The sequence below is a fragment of the Podarcis melisellensis genome, assembly GCF_964234715.1.
Source record: "Podarcis melisellensis genome assembly, chromosome: 14".
NCBI lineage: Eukaryota > Metazoa > Chordata > Lepidosauria > Squamata > Lacertidae > Podarcis > Podarcis melisellensis.
The window spans coordinates 42,995,866-43,014,415 of NC_138546.1; the positions used below are offsets into that span (position 1 = coordinate 42,995,866).

The following is an 18,550-nucleotide window of genomic DNA, read 5'->3' on the forward strand; positions in this document are numbered from 1 at the left end:
CAAAGCCAAAATTATGTATAGTCAAAGCATATTGGGTTCAATGAGGGGTTGAATTGTGCAAATCTTTTTTCCCAGACACCCACCTCCTTTCCACTCCACTTTTAATTTATTTATTTTTATAAACAACAACAACTAGTAAATTACAGGCTTACTCTACTATTTTACTGTAGGTAAACAGAACAAAAGCAGTGTATAATATTATATCTACAGTATGTTATATAATATTTGGAGAAAAAGAGTTCAGGCCTGGTCCAGAGCAACTATACAAGGGAAAAACTCATTCACAACCACACAGCCAATCAGAGTTCTAGATTGAAGAATCAAAGCATTATGAGTGGTCGCTAGGCAACACAACTCTCTTGTTTGAAAGTTTAAGCACCAATAGGATGATTCCTGGTGTTATACTTCAGTCAAAAAGTGACTTCAATAAGTAGTTCAAGATGCTGGCTTTTCTGAACTGTGTAACTATAGTTCCTTGTTTCAAATGCAGTGGGAAACTGTAGTTGATTGAAGACTTTTTGACTTTTCACAAGTGATCACACTTGGACTACTGTATACAGTTCTGGTTACCACAGTTCAAAGATGATACTTTAGAACTGGAAAAGGTGTAGAAAAACTCAAAAAAAATGTGGACATTTTCTCTATATGGAAAGGTTATCATATTTGGGGATCTTTATTTTCTTTTTTAAATGTGAGTGAGAAAAGTATGATAGTGGTATGCAAAATTATGTGTGGAGGAAGAAGATAGTGATGTATTTCCCCCTTGTAATACTAGAAGCCAGGGTCATCCAATGAGAAATCTGGGAGATACAGCAAAAAATACTACTTTGCACAAAAATCTATTGATTTTGCCAGCACATGACGTGGTGACGGCCACCAGCTTAGCTGACTTTAAAAGGGAATCAGACAAATTAATGGAGGATAAGATTTGCAGTGACTACTCATCGTGAGGGCCATGGGGAACAACAACAGGAGAGGGCTTTTGCTCTCGCATCCTACTTCTGCTCTTCCCAGAGGCATCTCGTTGGCCACAGCGGCAAACAGGATGTTGGGCCAGATAGATCTTTGGTCTGCTCCAGCCGGTCTTTTCTCAGGCACAAGTACAAGTCTTGTTCCTGTATCATCTTACTAAACCAAGTTAAGTTCAAGGGACAAGGCAGTGCATATAGCAACTCTGGGAGGACAGACAGGCTAGCTATGTATTGTTGCTGATTCATACATGTATCTATTCAAGAACTATGCACAGTGAACTTCTGCCTGCAGGTCTCACCTGGCTTGACGTGTGGCTCAAGCGCGCTGCAGGCCCCATGATGAGTGCCACCCAGCATTTTGTCACCCCCCTCAGTGGTGACACCCGGGGCGGTCCACACCCACCACACACCCCTTCCTCCGCCCCTGAGTCCACCATTGTAAGATGATTGTATATCCTTGCAATATCCAGTGACCCTGCTGGTTCAGAAGTATTTATTGCACTTGAAATTTTTGCAGCTATTACGGTACTTCTCTTCAAATGAAGGCCAAACAATACTTCACAAAACAATGTCCCAAGGAGAGATTGGAAAACTGGCAGCTGCACAGAAGACTGCAGCTGCAGATGGAAGGTATAAAATGTCTAGCCAAAAGAAAGGGGGAGATCCTGAGTTAATTGCTTCTAATTTTCTTCTCCATATCTGCATTTTATTTCTTGTATGTGTGGACAAATTTCAAAAAGCCATTCCGTTCATCTCTCCTCTGAGGAGAAACTGTATGAGTGACTATTTCAGACATTCCATACAAGTAAAGAAAGAAGGGAAAGATTGCAAGCCATTAACACTCTTAGTTGCAATGTCTGAAGCTGCTCTCAGCTAAAGCAAAAGTTAATTGACTGCCAAATCTATTGTTATAGCCTCCAGCACCTTTGGAAGAATGGGAACCATGCACAGATTTCTCACCAATGGGAGAAGTGAGATTAAAATTAATACAAGTTCATGGCGAAAACTTTATTGTGGCAAGTTGCACAATCTCCTTTAGTTGCTGTATATAAGACAAGGCAGTAGTTTAATTAATACATATTAACTGTACAGATTATATACACAGTGTATAAATGCTGTTCTGTGCTTAATACTATGCAAGTGCTTCGGTGCACTTAGACACTATGACATTTCTCTAAGTGAAGAAAGGGAAACAGAGGCTTGAAGAAGAAGAACCTCGCCAGAGTTCCGAATTACAGTAAATCTCTTTTTTCCTCCTCGCAGCTCTCCGCTTCCCCCTTTGCTCCTCAGCTCAGCCCCGCTCACCGCCTTCTCCGGGTGACCCACGCGTGCCTAACCTGACAGGAGGAGAGACATATCTAAGAGGGGCACTAGCCGTGCACACCAGAGGGGACCCCGCGACTTGCCCCCTGTGGCGTAGCAGCGCTTGCACCCCCGGTGGGCGGATTTGTGCGATTGGCATGATCGCCATCGTGAAAATCCAACCACTGATCACCAAATATGCCCGGCCGCCGGGTGTATTTGCGCAATCGGCGGTCAGATTTTTGTGATTGGTGGGCGGCGCTGGCACACCCGACGGGCAGTGCTTGCCTCCCCTAGCTGGCCAGCCAGGGGTGCGAGCACTGCCCACTGGGGGTGCCAGCACCACCCCCCAATCGTGAAAATCTAATCGCCGATCACATAAAACTACCCGCTGGGGGGTGCGAATGCCACCTGCCAGTGGGTGCCAAGCTGATTGCCAGGTGTATTTGTGCAATCAGTGGGCGGATTTTCACGACAACTATCATGCCAAACGTGAAAAACTGCCCACCGGGGGTGCGAGTGCTGCCATGCTGATCTGCCTGAAAGGATTTTGTCACCCCCCCAGGCATGACACCTGGGATGGACCGCACCCCCCTTGCAACACCCCTGTCCAGTACAAAGACCTATATGTCCTGTTTGAATAGATTCTAGAGAAAACAATGAGGCTTGAACATAGAGACTGGCATGAATCGCCTGTCCGGGTGTGGGTCAATACATTTAAGGTGTTTTTGGATGAATACATGATGGAGTATATGCCTTCAAATTGTACTGCCTTAAAGGTAAACTGGTCTGGCACATCCTACCAAATTATTACTCTTATATCCCACTGGAATAAGGATCACATTCTTTTTCTGTACCTTAAGAGCCTCCCTCTTGTGACCTTACTGCCTCTTAAAGCTTTGTTTTGTAGAAAGGGCATTTGTTGCTGAGGTCCTGGCACTAACCACTTTCCTTGCAGTTTGTAATATGTCTCATAGTCTCCCTAATTAGTAGGTTACCGTAAATAACAAATGCAATTTGAAAAGGTTAGCTTGCAGTAATCAACACAAAATTAAGATCATGAAGCATCAGTAACTAACTTAGGTCCATTCATTTCAGTAGGTCTACTTTGAATAGGACTTAGCTGCAGGGCCAGTCCAACCACGGGGCAAGGTGAGGCAACCATCTCAGGGGGCAGGATCCACAGGAGCAGCAGATCCCAATGCTTCTTTTTCTTTGGCAATCACCTGTAGCCGAGTAAGATTGTCTTCCATGAACACGGTTTTAACAGTGAGTCTGTAAGTGACTGTGGAGGCCAATTCTGGATCCACACGTCCTTCCACAGTGGGGACATTGGTTTCCAGGCGGGAGTTGATCTCGGTGAGGGTTTGCCAAGCATGCCTTCCTCTTAGCACTTTTCTCCCTTACATCCTGAGTTCAAGTCTCTTCAAAGCCCACGACACCTTTGGTAAAGGCTGGTTTCCAGTTGGAGCTCTCGCAGGCAAGTGTTTCCCAATTGTTGGTGTTTATACTACATTTTTTTAGATTTGTCTTGAGACAGTCTTTAAACCTCTTTTGTTGACCACCAGCATTACGCTTTCCATTTTTAAGTTCAGAATAGAGTAGTTGCTTTGGAAGATGATAATCAGGCATCCGCACAACATGATCAGTCCAACGAAGTTGATGTTGAAGAATAATTGCTTCAACACTGGTGATCTTTGCTTCTTCCAGTATACTGGTATTAGTTCGCCTTTCTTCCCAAGTGATGTGTCAAATTTTTCGGAGAACCCATTGATGGAATCTTTCAAGGAGTTGGAGATGGCATTTATAAGTGGTCCATGTTTCACAAGCATACAGTAAGGTTGATAGTACAATAGCTTTGTAAACAAGCATTTTGATTTCCCTGCGAATGTCCCGGTCCTCAAACACACTGCACTTCAATCGGGAGAAAGCCGCACTCACAGAGCTCAGGTGATGCTGGATTTCGGCATCAGTGTTGGCCCTTGTGGAAAGATAACTGCCCAGGTAGGAGAAGTGATCAACATTTTCCAACATTACACCATTGAGTTGGATTTGTGGTGCTGCAGAGGGGTTATTTTGTACTTGTTAGTGCTGCACTTTGGATGTTGAACAATAGGCCAAGATTTTCGTAAGCTTCTGCGAAGATATTTACGATGGTATACAGGGCATCTTCTGAGCATGCACACACTATGTTGTCATCAGCATACTGAAGCTCTATGACGGAAGTTACGACAACCTTACTCTTTGCAGATATTTATTCAGGGCCGGCCAATCCATGAGTAAGGTGAGATGACTGCCTCAGGTGTCAGGATTTATTTTCTGATGTTAGCTGCCCTGAACCCGGTTCTGGCCAGGAAGGGTGGGATATAAATTAAAAAAAATTATTATTATTATTATCCTTGTGGTTGCAGACTGCATGCTCAGAGACTTGTGCATGTATACTGTAGCCATGCAGTGTGGCAAGAAAGCTGTCTTGGATATCATGTTCTGTGTGTCATTAGCTTGCTTAAAATCACACTGATTATGATCTTCCAATGAGCACTACAATCCAAGCACACACAGCAGCAGCAGCTAGTCAGATTGTTCTAGGTAATTAGCCATTGTCCTTATATTCTCAAGCAAAACGTTAGAATTTGAGTCTTTAACCTGTGGTCATCATGTTAGTGGGAAAATATTATATTATTCTTTTTCTAACACACTTGCAGTGCTGAATGTGGCCAGCACATCTTTTGATGTGCCTAACAGGCCATAGACATTGGCCCCTTTGTATGCTATCAGTGCTGAGGTCATAAATAGAAGAGGTGTGGCAAAATGTAGCTCATGAATTGGCCTCTCATGTTTTAAGGAAGAACTTTCCCCACAGTCTTTGAGAGTCCTTTCCCATATCTCTTTACATCCCATCCCCAGCATATTTGATTTTCTTTCTCTTTAACCTGTGTCCAAACTTTGTAATTTCCAACTTTGTGCCTTCTCACAAAAAATGATGGTGTCATATTTTGGTGCTGTTTAGAATTGCCCTAGAGGAGACGACGAATCGGATGTCAGCTAATGCCCTGGCAATTGTGTTTGCTCCTTGCGTTCTCCGCAGTCCAGATACTACTGACCCTCTTCGGAGTGCTCAGGATGTCTCTAAATCAATCAGCTAAAAAAAGACATGCTGCATTGTAATTTCTGAAGCCTTCCCTATAATGTGTCACACCTCTGTGGGCCTACCAGCCTTTTTCTCTTGTGCTACTTTGCTTGTGTGGGAAGGGAGGTACCCTCTAAAAGCTGAGAGGGTGGGAAAGAATAAATAGTGGATGGGAAAGAATAAGCCTTTTACATAGGAGGGAACCCCCCCCCCCCCCGTGCCTCTTTCTCCAGAGAATGACATAGGGAGATAGTTGCTTTTTACAGTTTTAAGAAATCATGAATAGCCTTGTGAGACACCATCAGCCATTACACCAACCACGTTCTAATCTTAGACTGATGAGCATGCCTAGTAATAATCATACCTCACACCAAGGAAACAGATGGAGGCCGCTAACTGTACTGGGACTGGGAACAAAGATCCAAGGCTAAATTAACATCGCCTTTCTACTGGGCAACTCCCTCTGGAGATACCTCAGCACTCGAACAAGCGCCAGGGCACCTCAGAGGTTTGGATGACAAGCCGCAGTTCACCACTAGAGGGACTTTCAGTCCTGAGAAGGGCAAGCAGAAGCTGAAGAATGTGAAGAACTCCCCACCACAGCTGTCAACCTTCCCTTTTTTGGCGGGACATTCCCTTATTCCAGCGCCACTTCCCACCGCTTTCCGCTGCTATCCAGGATTGTTAGATATCCCGTAGACTGTCCCTGGGACAGGTGAGGCTGCTGATCCCTTATTTTCGAGGCTGCTGACCCCTTATTTTCAAATCTGAAAGTTGACAGCTATGCTCCCCACCAAAAGCCAAAGAGCCAGGCCAGGCCAGGCCAGAAGAGAGCCTGATGCTGCCAATTACAACAATGCCCAGCAGCTGGTGCTACTTGGAAACAATGAATTTATGGTAAGAACCGCACCAGCTGATTGCAGCAAAATTGTGACATCTCATCCATGGCATCTTGCTGCTTCTTCAGCAAGTTCCAGGACCTGTTCTTGATCCCAGCTGTCAAAGCAGCCGACTTTAGGGATTGGGTTTTTGCACTGGGATTTTGTAAGCATGGGCCCTCTTAGAAGGACCCATTATATCCATTATATCTGTGAGATTAATCTAAGCACAAACAAGTATTGTTTTCGGAACCATATTTTGTCAGGTAGTTTTTTAAGCAATCCAATTCCTTTTTTTACCTTGTTGCCTGAGTGATTTCTTATTAGTTCTGTCATTTTGGCTAGTTCGAAGTACTCACACAACTTTGCCACTCGTCTTTCGTTGGTATTAACTCGTTTTTCCAGTATTTTGCTATTAGCATTCTAGTCGCTGTTGTTGCATAAACACTCTTTTATTTTAATTTGGGATGCTTATCATTAGAATGCCTAATAGGAAAGCTTCAGGTTTCTTTAAAAATGTGTGTTTTAGCATTCTTTTTAGTTCCTCATAGATCATGTCCCAATTTTTTTGATTTGGGGACATGTCCACCACATGTGAAATAAGTTTCCTTCATTTTGTTTACATCTCCAGCACATATTGCTGTTATTTTTATTTATTTTTGCTAATTTGGATTGGGTTGGGTACCATCTATAAATCATTTTCGTAAAGTTTTCTTTTATCAGATATCATGCAGTGAATTTTAAGGGTTCCCCCCCCATATTTTGTCCCATTTTTCCATCTCAATTGGATAGCCAAAATCATGTGCCTACTTCACCACCACTTCCTTCACCTCCTCATCCTTAAGTTTCCAATCCAGTAATAATCTGTATGTTTTTGACAATATCTTTTTGTTATTTAATAATAGTTCTTTTTCTAAATCTGATATCTTTGTGTCAAATCCATTTATTTTTTGTCTGATTTTAAAATTTCGTTTAACTGGTAATGTAGCCAGTTCATACCTGCCTTAGTTCTTCGTATTTTTAAATTTTTAATTGGTTGTTTTCTTCTTCTAATATTTCTTTGTATGTTAGCCAATTAATGTCCATGTTTTTCTTTTTCACTGCTGTTGCCTCTACCAGTGACAACCACCAAGGGTAATTTGTGTAATATTTTGTAAATATGATACTATATGGCTGTACAAAAACAACTTTATGTACAAATACCTTAAAAAAGAAAACAATGGAAAATAAAGTGATTGTGGCAGATGTTTTCCATACATGGTGATGATCAAAATCAACCATCTAGACAAAGGCTTTTGTGTCTTTGGGAGACAGTGAGGGGAATATTGAGAGCATGAAACCTAAGTTAAAAGCAGGGAAGTGTTAACATGGCCATATAAATTATGTGGTTCTGGGACTATGCCACTTTAGACTGTAAGGGCACATTTTAATCACTAGGTGGCAGGAGATCTCTCTCTCTCCCTCCCTCTCTCTCTCTCTCTCCCCCCCCCAGGGATCTCCTCCCCTAATGTACTACTTTTCTGTAAGCAGGGAGGTTGCTACGTTTTTAAACACAGAGAACAATTCAAACATATGATTTTTCATTAGGATCATTAGATATTCTGCAATGGTACTTTCATAGGAAAAGTCTGCCATTTAGGTTTTTCTGTTTGTGTCAATTGGGTTTGTGTCTGGGGCTAGGATAATTATACTTGCTGCAATGGCACAACAGCCCTTTCTCCCCCTGGTACCGTCGGGCCATCCCTCATTTACATATAGTGCAACCACCTCACGGTACACCAATTACACAAACTTCTTCAATTTACCTCACATTATCTAGTAGGGGACTTGTATGAGGGGAAACTTAATGATTTGGAGTCTCAAGCAGGATTTGATAAAATAAACAAGAAAGGTTTTATTAAACAAAGTAAGTTTTTGACACAAAGTGGGTAAAACAAAGAGTACTTCAGGTTGTAATGTTATTTCAGGTAACTTTTCACCTAATAACATTTATACTAAATCTAACTGATGTTATGGTCTCTTAATCAAGCATAGCTTCTTTTAAACTTCAGTTGCTTATGTCCTCTTATTTCGCCTCAGGTAGAGATTACAGGTTTTTAGACTAAATGGTAAACGCTCAGCTTATTTCCAGTTATTTCACTTCAGTTCTTTCTCAGGTGTTGCATGGCTGTTATCACTTAATACTTTGGTTCTTAAACAAGGTGGCACTTTCTGTCAGTTACACACCCCTTTGACAGTCCTGAGGTACTCCAAATAACAGACCCAAGGGATTTCCACACCCCTCTTAACTGGTTTGAGAGCCTTCTCTTTCTAGAAGAATCTCTCGCCTCCTGACTGGAATGGGACCTAAGTAGACTGTCTCTCTTGCAGTTTCTACTTCTCCTGGCTCAGCCTCTGAGTTATTTCTGGCCTATTACTCTCACAGGACACCACACACTGTCCTTCACACTAAGCTCAGAGACTCCTTTCTGTAGCTTTTGATCTGTTCCTCAGAGTGGATGTTTCTGCCCAGAACCAACTCCCTATCTCCCAACCTCTCAACCTGTCTCTCAAAATCCTCTCCTTTTAAACTGCCACCCCTAGACCCCAGCCAATCAGACGCTGCCATTTGTTAACTGGTTGCTGGCAGGAAAAAGAAAAGAAAGAAAAACACTTGGTGACCCAATTTGCCCAACAAACAAACTTTTCCGTCACACTTGCCACCCTAGCAAATGCCTGATGCCTGCAGTAGCAGAATCTTGTGGGAATTAGACTCTTGTTCCCATTTGCAGAGCTATGCGAAAGAAAAGACTGGGTTGTTTAACCTTTTAATTAGTTCCCTTTCCCCTCCTATAAAAATTACACAAGACACTCTCTTTTTAAAGTTTAAATAACAAATAATTTTACTCAGTGTACTTGCACTTGTTAGATTAAATGTACAAGACAGGCAGGTGTAATTCAGGTTACTAATACATCTTACATAGATTTGTATCTAAGACAAAAACTCCTACAGAATGACTAACTCTGAGGCAGACACCAGCTGAACAGACCGACTGCTCAGCTGCTGTCACACATAAGACTGTTCACAACTGACATAACTGTACCAACTACCTCTGGAAAAGAGTATATGACATCCCAGAATCCTATCATGGCATGCTATAGCCCTTGTGAACATTAACCCTTTTCTTTGCATGTTGGATGCTTTCATCTGAGTGTGACTGCCCTTCCATATAAACGTCTTATCTTTCCCCTACTAGAAAACCCAAGAGCAGGGGAACTGGTTAAATTCTAACATCTCATCCATGGCATCTTGCTGCTTCAAGTTCAGGGCTGTCAAAACAGAATTCAGGGATTGGGTTTTTGCACTGGGATTCATAAGCAAGGGCCCTGTTAGAAGGTCGCGCAGCATAAAAGAGACCAAGCTCTTGTTCGAAGCTATTCCTTATTCACTTCATTGTGTTGTCAGATATTTAAAAATGTTCATATCTACCCAAGCAATTCTCAGACAACTGTCAGGTGCATACCTGTTGTGGAAAAAGAGAGCTTTTTGGCTTAAAAATAGGGGGAAAACATCAGAATAATGAATGCCAGTTTGATTCCAAGTATGGTAGGGCAGTGCCAGATATTTGTGCTGAATGTTCAGTAGCCATAACCACAACAGGTGTTCTGTTTTCAGGGCACAGGATAGGCAGCATAAATATTAGGAGGTAGAATTCTTTGTTTTTCTGGCTATGCCCTGGACGCTCGGTGATGCTACATGGGCGAAAAGCTCTACAGACTGATGGGCAGGGGGGAAAAGTCACTCCCAGAATCACAAAGACAAACTCCAAATCCAAGGAACTGGTGGGAGTTGCCTCATAAGGATGCAAAAAATGGACTACCTTCCATTGTTTAACACTGGCAAGCCCTCAAATCTAATTCTAGCATCCCCTCCCCATTTACCATCCTGGTTTAAATGTCCCACATTAAAGGGGGGAAAGTTAAGTCCCAAATTGGGGGGGGGGTTTAAAAAAACCAACATATTTACATTGAACTTCAATGACCATAATACTATCAAAGAGCTTCACGTAGTCTCTGATTTTGTTTTGATTTTGCTTAATACTGATGTTCAGCAAAAAAAAGTATTGTTAAATCTTTGTGTCTGGGGCTAGGATAGTTTATACTTGCTGCGACGGCGCAACAGTCCTTTCACGGTACACCAAATACATGAACTTCTTCAATTTACCTCAGATTATCTAGTGGGGGACTTGTGTGAGGGAAAACTTAATGATTTGGAGTCTCAAGCAGGATTTGATCAAACAAACAAGAAAGGTTTTATTAAACAAAGTAAGTTTTTGACACAAAGTGGGTAAAACAAAGGGTACTTCAGGTTATAATGTTCAGGTAACCGTTTACCTAATAACATTTATATTAAATCTAACTGATTTTATGGACTCTTAATCAAGCACAGCTTTTCTTAAACATCACTTGCTTATGTTCAGTTAATTTGCTTCAGGTAGAGATTACAGGTTTTTAGACTAAATGGTAAATGCTCAGTTTATTTCCAGTTATTTCACTTCAGTTCTTTCTCAGGTGTTCCATGGTTGTTATCACTTAATACTTTGGTTCTTAAACAAGGTGGCACTTTCTGTCAGTTACACACCCCTTTGACAATCCTACTCCTGAGGTACTCCAAGTAACAGACCCAAGGGATTGCCACACCCCTCTTGACTGGTTTGGGAGTCTTCTCTTTCTAGAAGAATCTCTCCCCTCCTGACTGGAATGGGACCTAAGTAGACTGACTCTTACAGCTTCTACTTCTCCTGGCTCAGCCTCCCAGTTATTTCCTGGCCTATTACTCTCACAGGACACCACACACTGTCCTTCATACTAAGCTCAGAGACTCCTTTCTGTAGCTTTTGATATATTCCTCAGAGTGGATGTTTCTGTCCAGAACCAACTCCCTATCTCCCAACCTCTCAATCTGTCTCTCCAAATCCTCTCCTTTTAAACTGCCACCGCTGGACCCCGACCAATCAGACACTGCCATTTGTTAACTGTTTGCTGGCAGGAAAAAGAAAAGAAAGAAAAACACTTGGTGACATAATGCACAACAAACAAACTTTTCCGTCGCACTTGCCACCCTAGCAAATGCCTGATGCCTGCAATAGCAGAATCTTGTGGGAATTAGACTCTAATTCCCATATTATTATTTACAGAGCTATGTGAAAGAAGAGACTGGGTCATTTAAAATTACGCAAAACACTCTCTTTTTAAAGTTCAAATAACAAATAGCTTTTACTCAGTGTATTTGCACTCGTTAGTTTAAATGTACAAAACAGGCAGGTGTTACTCAGGTTACTAATACATCTTACATAGATTTGTATCTAAAACTCCTTCAGACTGACTAACTCTGAGGCAGACAGCAGCTGAACAGATGGACTGCTCAGCTGCTGTCACACATAAGACTGTTCATAACTGTACAAACTGCCTCTGGAAAAAGGTATATGACATCCCAGAATCCTTTCTTGGCATGCTATAGCCATTGTGAACATTAACCCTTTTCTTAGTATGTTGGATGCTTTCATCCTGCTAACCTGAGTATGACTGCCCTTCCATATAAACTTCTTATATTTCCCCTTCTAGAAAAACAGGAGCAGGAGAACTGGTTATAGGTTTTCATTACTCTGTCCCTAGCAGAATGCTACACGCTTTCTCTCCTTATGCCTCTATTCCAGGCATTAGTCATAGGTTATAAAAAGAGTTTGTTCCTGACATTCCGGCAAGTTCAGTTTGTTGTCATCTGTCATCAACAACCTTATTGATTGTCATGAAATCGAAGCCTAACCAAAGGGAGCAGGGGTCTTCCACAGAACTGGATCATCAGTTCTTCAATATAAATGATGTTCTCCAATTTGCAGTCTGGCAATCTCTAGAAAGACAGTGGGTGTCCGCTGTAGTAAGTCTAGGATTGGATTGCAGTAGAAAGGCAACACTCTCAAACCCATCTGAGCCCCAATCCAGGCCTGAAACTGGATCTGTTCAGCTACATGACTTTCCACATGAGGTGAATGGGTCAGAACTGCAAACAGTAAACAGATTTCAAAAAAATAATAATCAAAAAGTATACAAGCTTCCAGTTTATTAATACTTATACAAGCCCAAGAGCCAGCAAATTCAGCAGCCCCTAAGAAAGGGATTCTGCCTTCAAACTGGGCTCATTTGTCACATAAAAAGTTTAGAGCTAACATCTCCCACTTAGTACGAAAGGGCAGAGTCAAGTATTTCTGTTGGCTTAGGGCCAGGCATGTGCCCCAAGCTTCTCTTTGTTTCGTGTACAAGTTGTGGTGTGCCTTGATTGTCCTCAAAACTTACTTCAATACAGGATGTTAGCCAAGAAAAATCTTAATTTTTAAATAATCAGGAATCCCCCTTTTAGAGGCTGCGTTTTCCAATCATTGTGTTCTTACACTTCCATGGTGATCTCCTTTAGTAAGGTAGAGGAAAATGCCCCCTTCCACTGTGTTTCCTCTTCTATGAATTGTAGAAGTACACTTGATTGTCTTTAAAAGAAAATGTGCTACTTGTTCATTCTAAGCTTTGTGGGCTAGAAGCACTTTACAGCACTAAGGAGCGAGTTTTATAGTTAAAATTAGAGCTGAATTTGAGTCCAAGAACCTGTTTTCAAGGCCAAAACTCGGCCATGGAAACAATGGTGAGTTCTCTGAGCAGGTACAAAGTGCATCTCCATGCATATGCATACATACATACATACATACATACATACATACATACATACATACACCCAAACCTACTGCCTCTTTGGAAAGAATAAGAAGGGTCCCATAATATAATAAGAGGGTGTGACTTCAGGCAACTATTAACACTCCTTGTAAAAATTCAGTGTTTGGGTCCTAGCGACTTTCCAAATGCCACCTTCCAGTCTATGACAAGCCAAAGCCTATTCACGAGGAAGCATTTGCTTGTGTCTTGTGCTTGGTTCAAGGTTTTTAAAATAGAACTACTGGCATTCTGGAATCTTGGAGGCATCAATTCTTGAACATGTCACAGAGCAGCTTCTCCATGGGAGTGTTCCCGATGGTCCTACGAAAAAAAAGAAGCTCAATGCGGTCTGAAGAAATAACTTTCAATGAAGGCAGAAGCAGAAGCAGCTTTCCAAACCTGGGAGGAGGAGACAAAAGTTTAGGTTAGGTTAAAATTATATCCGAAAATTTTCCACCACATTTGAGAGCAGAGAAATGGAGATGACCTTCTTCCAACAATTTCTAGTGGTCAGGGATAATGGGAGTTGTAGTCCAACAACAGTTGGAGAAACACTGGCTTTAGTTAGCACTACTATGTTGCCTGGGCTGGGTTGGAATGAATGCATTCAGAAGGAAGAATTGAGAAGATAACAGCAAGGAGGAGCACTCAGCTGTAGGTACCTGACTGGCTGGCTGGGGTAATGTAATTGGTTATGTTGTCCCAGCATCACTTGAGACTGATCCTGCAAATTCTCAACCTGGTCTGGATCCTTCAGACCTCGTGTTTCTGCAAAAGAAAAGAAACAGAAAACTTCTGCTTAAGGAAAATATGTGTACACCGACACTGCTCTACTGGAGATCTTAAAACAGGATTAGGATCTCATGGAATATTTTGAAGACAGAGGATGCAGCAGCCTTGAAGGAGGATTGGAAATGGACAGTAACTCATTTGGCACACCATCTTGAGCTTCTAGCTTTCATGACTAAGCACAAGGAGGGGAAAGGAGCAAAGCCAGGATAAATTATTCAAAAACAATTATGTAATTTGCATGAAAAACATTACTGGGGTGGCACTTTTAAATTATAACTGTAATTTTGAGGAAATGCACAATTTTCTCTATGATTTACATGTTCTTCCTGACAGCCCGCTCACCTGGTTTGAACAGTATAATTGCCTTCATACAGGCAAATTCAGTGGGATCTACACCAAGCGCTTTGAAACGTGCAATTATTTCCTGCAGGACACGAATGTCCATTCCTGATGACACGACCTTTCCATTGAGGGTGGGGGTCAGCTCTGACACAGAGAGGAGGGGGCAGCTTTCCAGTGGCAAAGACCACTGGATGGCACACAGCAAGAACAGCTCACTCCAGGCTTCCTCCAGTAAGATCACCTGCAAAGGACAGGACACCCTAGATTAGACAACAGATTATGGATGCTCTGTGTTCACAGAAATGCATTTTACACTTCCAACAAGCACCAGTTTTCACAAAACCAATTACCTTGTTGTCTGCCTTCCTTAGTCCTTACATAATGTGACAACTTAGCCAAAATGCCTGTGCCTTATTTCCCCATTTTTAATAAATTGAACTGGAGATCTGTGGCTACCAACTCATTCATCCCTGCCAACTGGCCATTCTGGCTAGGGCTGATGGGGGTTGGAAGTTCACCACCTCAGTTATAGATAAAGATACATCTGGTTCTAAATTTGTCAATATCACTGTATAGCAATATATGTAAATTTAGGCTCAGCTGAGCATTGGTGCTTACAGAGTGCTATGTGCAAGTCTCTGCAGATGCCATTGATCAGCGGTCACTCCTGCAAATCACCTTTAGCCCAGCTGTGTATTCAACTGCCCCATACCTGATGTCATATATAACGTCAGGTACATGGCAAGTTGGTGTGGCTTAGCCAAGAGGGCCTCATGGGCCACGGAGGGGGGAGCCTTCAGAGATTCGCCATCCCGATTTAGAGCATGTGCTATTTTTACCTGTAGAAGTTAACACACCGAGCTAGTATTTTGGTACAATTGGATGCTTCCTGGTTCAGTGAATAAGCTCAAGTAGAAGAGAATAAGAGCCAGGAACAAAAACAGAACAGAAAGTTGTCTTATACTGAATCAGATCATCCATCTCAGTCTTGTCTACCCTGACTGGCAGACACTCTCTGGGGTTTCAGGCTAGAGTCTCTCTCTCTCTCTCTCTCTCTCTCTCTCTCTCTCTCTCTCTCTCTCTCTCTCAAACTTGTTTATTCAAAAATTACAATAAAGTTTTGTCCACTGCCATAGAATCAGAATGGTCACTCCAATCTTCAGTCCTACATCACTGTCATATTGGCTCGCCAAATACCCTCAATAGGAGCCCAACTACCGACCTGGTTTACTAGACATTTTCATCAATATATCCCCTCCACAGACACCTCTGTGGTGATGATGGCATTAAAATATCCTGTTCTTCAATAAAAGAGAAAAAAGGAGATTCTCTTTCTCAGCCCAACCTAGAAATGCCAGCAATCAAGACCTTCTGCAGGCAAGGCAAATGCTCATCCACTGAATTACGACCCCTCTTCAACACGTTGCCAGTCCCCACCCCTGCCTTAGCCTGAGCCCAAGTAATCCACAACTGGACTTGGCCCAGGAACTCACCTGGTCTCGGAAGGGCAGGTTTGAGAAGACCGGCAAGTTTTTCGCCCATTTTACAGCCATAAAGAGTAGCCGGGCGGAGGTTTCATAGACACTCTCGGAGCTGGAGGGGGGATATGGAGACACGTGTGCCTCTCCTGCTGGGCGCTCTGGCTCGTTACTGGTGACATCAATGTTCTCCTCAGCTGCAGAAGGGAGAATCGTCCTGTCAACACTGTAGAGCTGCAGATTTGCAAGTTTAGAGACACATCTGGTCTGAAGGAAATGTTCGCAGAGGGCGGCCACTTAACACATCGCCACCCGAGATCACTTGGCATAAATGCACAGCGTTGATGGACAATTTCAATTATGGTTCTTCAGTTGGTCTAAAAGCCCTTCTAACCAAGCTCTCCTCTGACAGCACTCCAGATAAATGACTGCATAAAGCAGTCCTCCTATTAAGATGGACACCTGGCCACTGTAACTGCAGAGACTAGAAGCTTCAGTGGACAACAAGGCAAAACTAGGAGGAGCTGGAAGCCCAATTGAGGCAGTATTATCAATGTTCACTAGGGGGCAGCAGAGGAAGGTCTCACGGGCTTGGTTGAATCCCGTACAGACACTCAAAACCAGCCATGGTGTGTATCAATGCATCTGCACCAGCTGTCTTCTGTGGTTTTAAGGAAGCTGGAAGTAGGATGTAATCAAGGCCACATGTTCAGAAGCAGCAGTGGGGAACCTGTAGACCTCTAGTTGTTGTTGGACAATGAGTGGGGAGCAGTGGCGTAGCGTGGGTTGTCAGCACCCGGGGCAAGGCAAGTAATTTGTGCTCCCTAACCCGTGGATTTGTGCCCCCTAACCCGTGGATTTGCGCACCCTAACCCTAACCCCAGATGTTGCGCCCGGTGCGGCCAGCCCCCTGCACCCCCACACTACGCCACTGGTGGGGAGGCTGGGAGTTGTAGTTCAACAACATCTGGATGACCAGAGGTTCCCTATCACTTCCTTGGCATACTGCCTGCCTCCCCCCTCTGCACCCATGCCCAGCCACTGACCATCTTCTGGCTCCAACTTGGCACAAGTCTCGGCTGTCATCAGGCTGGCCATGAAGCGGTGGTTGCTGGGAGGACTTATGGCTCGGTCCCTTGGAGCCTCCATTGCAGAGCCGGTGGTTGGGCCCCTGTGGCTCGGCAGGGAGGGGCAGGGTGGTGGTGGTGGTGGCAGCAGGACATCCCGCGTTGTGGTCAGGTGTTCAGCTTGCCTGTCGGGATCCAAGTCAACGGCATCAAGTCTCACCTGGGCTGTGCTGCGGGGCTGGCGTTCGTTCTGCACAGCTGAGGCAGGACAGGCAAGAGGTCAGCAGCAAAGCAAACAGATCAAAGGGTTGGCAGCAGAGCCGTCTTTCCCATAGGGCTTAGTGGTGCGTCGCACCAGGGCGTTGGCCTCTCTGGGGTGCCCCAGCAAGTGGGAGAGCTGCGCAGCTTTGCCAGTGGCCTGCCCTTTCCCTACATGCCTGCCAGCTGCACACTACCAACCATAAGGCTGGCGGGTATGCAGCTTCCCTCCCAAGCCTCCTCAGCCATATAGTTAAGTCCAGTCAAAGGCGGCTATGGGGTTGCGACGCTCATCTTGCTTTCAGGCAAAGGAGCTGGCATTTGTCCACAGACAGCTTTCTGGATCATGTGGCCAGCAGGACTAAACTGCTTCTGGCGCAACAGAACACTGTGACAAAAACCAAAGCGCACAGAAATACCGTTTACCTTCCTGCTGCAGCAATACCTATTTATCTGCTTGCACCGGCATGCTTTCGAACTGCTAGGTTGGCAGGACCTGGGACAGAGCAATGGGAGCCCACCCCGTCGTGGGGATTCGAACCACCAACCTTCCAATCAGCAAGCCCAAGAGGCTCAGTGGTTTAGACCACAGCGCCACCCACGTCCCCACAAATAATGTATTATGCATTGGTAGCCCAACAGGTGAGAGCCTTTTCCTGGTCTCCCGGTCTCTACTCACCATCCTTGTTCATTCCAGCCTGCAGGCATTTCTTCAGCCGGCAGGCTTGGCACTGGTTCCTGTGAGCTTTGTCCACTGGACACATACCTGTGCCAGCTTGGCACCTGTCAAAAGGAAGGATGCAGTGCACTGGATGAGGCGGCAGATCAGAGGTGAGGAACATGTGGCCCTCCAGATGTCACTGAACTACAATTCCCATCGTTCCTGTCTATTGACTATGCTTGCTGGGGCTGATGAGAGCTGGTGATGACTGTGGTGCAGTGGCTTGAATGCTGGCGTGGGTCTGGTAAAATCCAGATCCCTAATTCAGATCAAACCTGGAGCCCCCATAACTGTCTTAAAGTAGAGAAGGGAGGGAGAGAGGGAGGAGTTGAAAGGGACCAGCCCTACCATTAGGCAGAAGGAAAGATGGGGGTATAGATGCAATTAACACATGAATGCATTGACACACTAAATATTCTGAGCCCTACTGGGGACAGATGTCGCCCTTACCTGTAGATGAGCTTCCTGCGGACGCTACGCTTGAAAAACCCACTGCAGCCATTGCAAGCATAGATGCCATAGTGCTTTCCACTGCTGGTGTCTCCACACACCTTGCACAGCAACATGGGGCTGCCAGCTTTGCTGGGAGTCAGGTTCAGTCCTATTAGCAACAAACAAGAGAGGCATCAGGGGGCTGGACAGATCACGGAATTATAGAACTGTAGAGTTGGAAAGGGGCCCTGGGGATTTAGCCCTCCTGCAACGTAGGTATATGCAGCTCTCCGATACGGGGATCAAACCTGCAACCCTTGTGTTATCAGCAGCATGCACTTATCAATGGAGCTATCTAGGCATCTTAATGGAGCACCACACAATGAAACAGGGGCATTTTCTCCACACATGTTTTGAGTTTTCTGCATAGATTTTTAT

At 44.0% G+C, this 18,550-nt stretch overlaps 2 protein-coding genes across 3 annotated transcripts in view; one reads left to right on the forward strand and one right to left on the reverse strand.

Moving 5' to 3' along the window:
- MYO9A (myosin IXA) overlaps positions 1–18,550 on the forward strand; it is a 174,924-nt gene that overhangs the window by 152,826 nt on the left and 3,548 nt on the right. The gene's annotated exons all lie outside the window — the stretch shown is intronic.
- NR2E3 (nuclear receptor subfamily 2 group E member 3) lies at positions 10,085–18,299 on the reverse strand. Its single transcript, XM_081888844.1, has 7 exons — positions 18,131–18,299; positions 17,639–17,742; positions 16,681–16,959; positions 15,650–15,831; positions 14,157–14,397; positions 13,685–13,790; positions 10,085–13,421 (listed from the first exon to the last, which is right to left on the reverse strand). The coding sequence occupies exons 1-7, from the start codon at positions 18,244–18,246 to the stop codon at positions 13,289–13,291; spliced, it is 1,161 nt and encodes a 386-aa protein (XP_081744970.1). The 5' UTR covers positions 18,247–18,299; the 3' UTR covers positions 10,085–13,288.